Below are 2549 nucleotides of genomic sequence, written 5' to 3'. Positions count from 1 at the left end.
ATAAACTTCTATCCAATTAATTCCACCAGTTTGAATTGGTTAAAAATTTTCAATTTCTTTTTCACAATTTGAAGCAATTCAACTTGATAAAAAAATGAAATGATCGGGTTTACAATTGTATAAAAAATTATTTTGAGAATAAAGAAAAATACATATTTCGTTTTTCTTAAAAGGAAAATAAACGATAGAGGTGATATTAGGTCAGAAGAATATTTAACTTCTATACTAGCAAAAGACAGAGTAAAGAAAAATTCACGATCTCCTAAAGGGAAATGTATTGAATAATTAGTATAATTACAGAATTAAAAAGAAAGTTTGTAGCAGAAAGGTGCTGCCCACTTCCTACATTAAGGGCTTCTCCTTCTTCCAGACAGGTAGGCACTGGGGGAGGTTGCACCACCTCAAACTCTCCAACTTTATTATATAATATATATACATAATTTATTTATGAATGAAAATTAAAATTATAAACATAATAGGAATCATAATTTTTTTATAATATATATATATATATATATATATATATATATATATTTGACAATTTCGTAATAAAAATATAAAAAATCAATCTAAATAAAACCATAAAATATTAAAAATTAAAATTAAAATTAAAACTAACTATATTTAATTTAAGTAGTTATTTAATAAAAAAAATGAAAAGTTAAAATTATATATAGAACCATGTAAAAGTTGCTGCACACAGATTTCCTTTCTTGGTCTCTCACCACCATCCCGTGACATCATCATATACAAACATTTCATTTTTTATTTATTTTATTTTCTTCATAATACACTCTCTATCTCTTGATATTAGTGATATTAGCCTGTAAGAAAAAACAATTAGTTATTAGTAAACAATGCTAATATTTTCCGCCACATAGAAAAAAAGAAAAACTATGTTACGTATCCAAACGATTTTAATCTGAATATCATGAAGGATTCAGATTCAATGAATGGATGTAGTATAGTTATTATTTGAGTTTTGACAACAAGGAAGGGAGTGTTTAATGGCTACGAAATGTATTTATATTCAAAATTTTAAATGAAAAATCTATAAAAAAATGAAAGCTAAATAAATAAATAAAAGTTTGTTAAGGCCACTTTTTCATCCTGCAGTATCCGCAAAGGGTGAGAAGTTGGGGCTGCGATGTTGTTTTCAGACAGGGGTTCCATGACAAAGCAACGAGTCAATAATTGACAAGCGGGTATATAAATAATGGGGTTTGTGAAAGGAAGTGAAAGGAAGCGAAAGGAAGTGAAAGAAAGAGAGTGGTGTTTGTTTGAGTTGTGGTGGTTTTTGAAATGGCAGCGTCGCAATCAGAGAAGAAAGTGGTGGTGATAGGAATAGACGACAGAGAAGCGAGCACGTACGCCATCAGGTGGACCCTTGATCACTTCTTTCCGAGCCCAATCTTCAAGCTGGTTCTCGTCCATTCCAGGCCCGCCGCCTCCTCCGCTGTGGGCTTCACTGGGCCTAGTACGTTGGTTCTCTCTTGCTTCTCCCACTTTCTTTCTTAATTGAATTCAGAACCTGTTCCTTACTGTATGTAATGTAGGTGCCGGTGAAATATTTTCTATTCTGGATTCAGATTTGCAAAAGACTGCCACAAAAGTCATCGATTCCGCCAAACAACTTTGCATTGAAAAATCCGTAATTTCATTTTTAACCTTCTTCTATCACTCTGTTCAATTCGTTCTTGATCAGTTACCATCATTGGTATGATCGGATTATTTCTCAGGTACATGATGCCGCACTGGAAGTAGTGGAAGGTGATCCAAGAAATGTTCTTTGTATGGCTGTGGAAAAATACCATGCAGCAATATTGGTTGTCGGTAGTCATGGTCGTGGGGCTTTAAAAAGGTACAACCTTGGGTGATTGTAGTATAATGAACACTCTTTCTGAAAAAATAGGGTCTGCAATGAATAAAACGACTCAAGTTTTGGCGTTTTCAACAAAAGTTTATTTGCCAAGAACGAATCAAATGTAACTCTAACTAGTTCTGTCAACTTTTTTCTTGTAAATTGAAAATCTTGATCATATATGATATCAAGATTGGTTCAAATCATGGACATGTAATGGTTTGAAACTATCTATTAATTTTCTTTGTTATCTGTATGCTATTGAATATACTAAATTTGGTACTGGTAGCTGACTCTTTGTATGATCATTCAATGTTTTGCATTAATTGTTGCCAGAAGTGAACTTGAGTTCAAAACTTTTTCTTTTGCAGGGTGGTTTTAGGTAGTGTAAGTGACTTTTGTGCTCATCATGCTAACTGCACTGTGATGATCGTGAAGAAGCCAAAAATCAAACCCTGATCTACGTTGCCTGCGTCTATGTAGTACAACAATAAACATAATCCTTTCAGGCAAAGGAAAAATAATAATACTCACAAATTCGTAGCTATGCTTGTTCTATGGCTATGGCATACTTGTCACTATAGTTTAATACTTAAAGATACAGTTTACTTTTAAAGATGGAAGTCATGTAACCCTTTCGACTTTATTTTGTCCACAAAAAGTTGTTGAAGTAAATATGTTTCCATTA

General features: G+C 32.4%; 1 protein-coding gene across 1 annotated transcript; it reads left to right on the top strand.

Annotated features, from left to right (window-relative positions):
* The first annotated feature begins 1132 nt into the window (after positions 1-1132).
* On the top strand, positions 1133-2549 carry LOC137828891 (universal stress protein PHOS32). The gene is made up of 4 exons (XM_068635635.2): positions 1133-1477; positions 1557-1651; positions 1740-1861; positions 2233-2549. The coding sequence occupies exons 1-4, from the start codon at positions 1303-1305 to the stop codon at positions 2318-2320; spliced, it is 480 nt and encodes a 159-aa protein (XP_068491736.1). The 5' UTR covers positions 1133-1302; the 3' UTR covers positions 2321-2549.

Source organism: Phaseolus vulgaris, chromosome 7 (assembly GCF_051622355.1).
Source record: "Phaseolus vulgaris cultivar YP4 chromosome 7, ASM5162235v1, whole genome shotgun sequence".
Classification (NCBI taxonomy): domain Eukaryota; kingdom Viridiplantae; phylum Streptophyta; class Magnoliopsida; order Fabales; family Fabaceae; genus Phaseolus; species Phaseolus vulgaris.
The sequence above is the reverse complement of the archived record's forward strand: the minus strand, read 5'-3'. Positions and strand labels throughout refer to the sequence as shown.

Excerpts from the sequence above, each read along its gene's own strand:
- LOC137828891 (XM_068635635.2), top strand. The coding sequence starts at position 1,303 with ATGGCAGCGTCGCAATCAGAGAAGAAAGTGGTGGTGATAGGAATAGAC. Across the intron at positions 1,478-1,556 it reads TGTGGGCTTCACTGGGCCTA|GTGCCGGTGAAATATTTTCT; the intron begins GTACGTTGGTTC and ends TATGTAATGTAG. Across the intron at positions 1,862-2,232 it reads GGTCGTGGGGCTTTAAAAAG|GGTGGTTTTAGGTAGTGTAA; the intron begins GTACAACCTTGG and ends TTTCTTTTGCAG.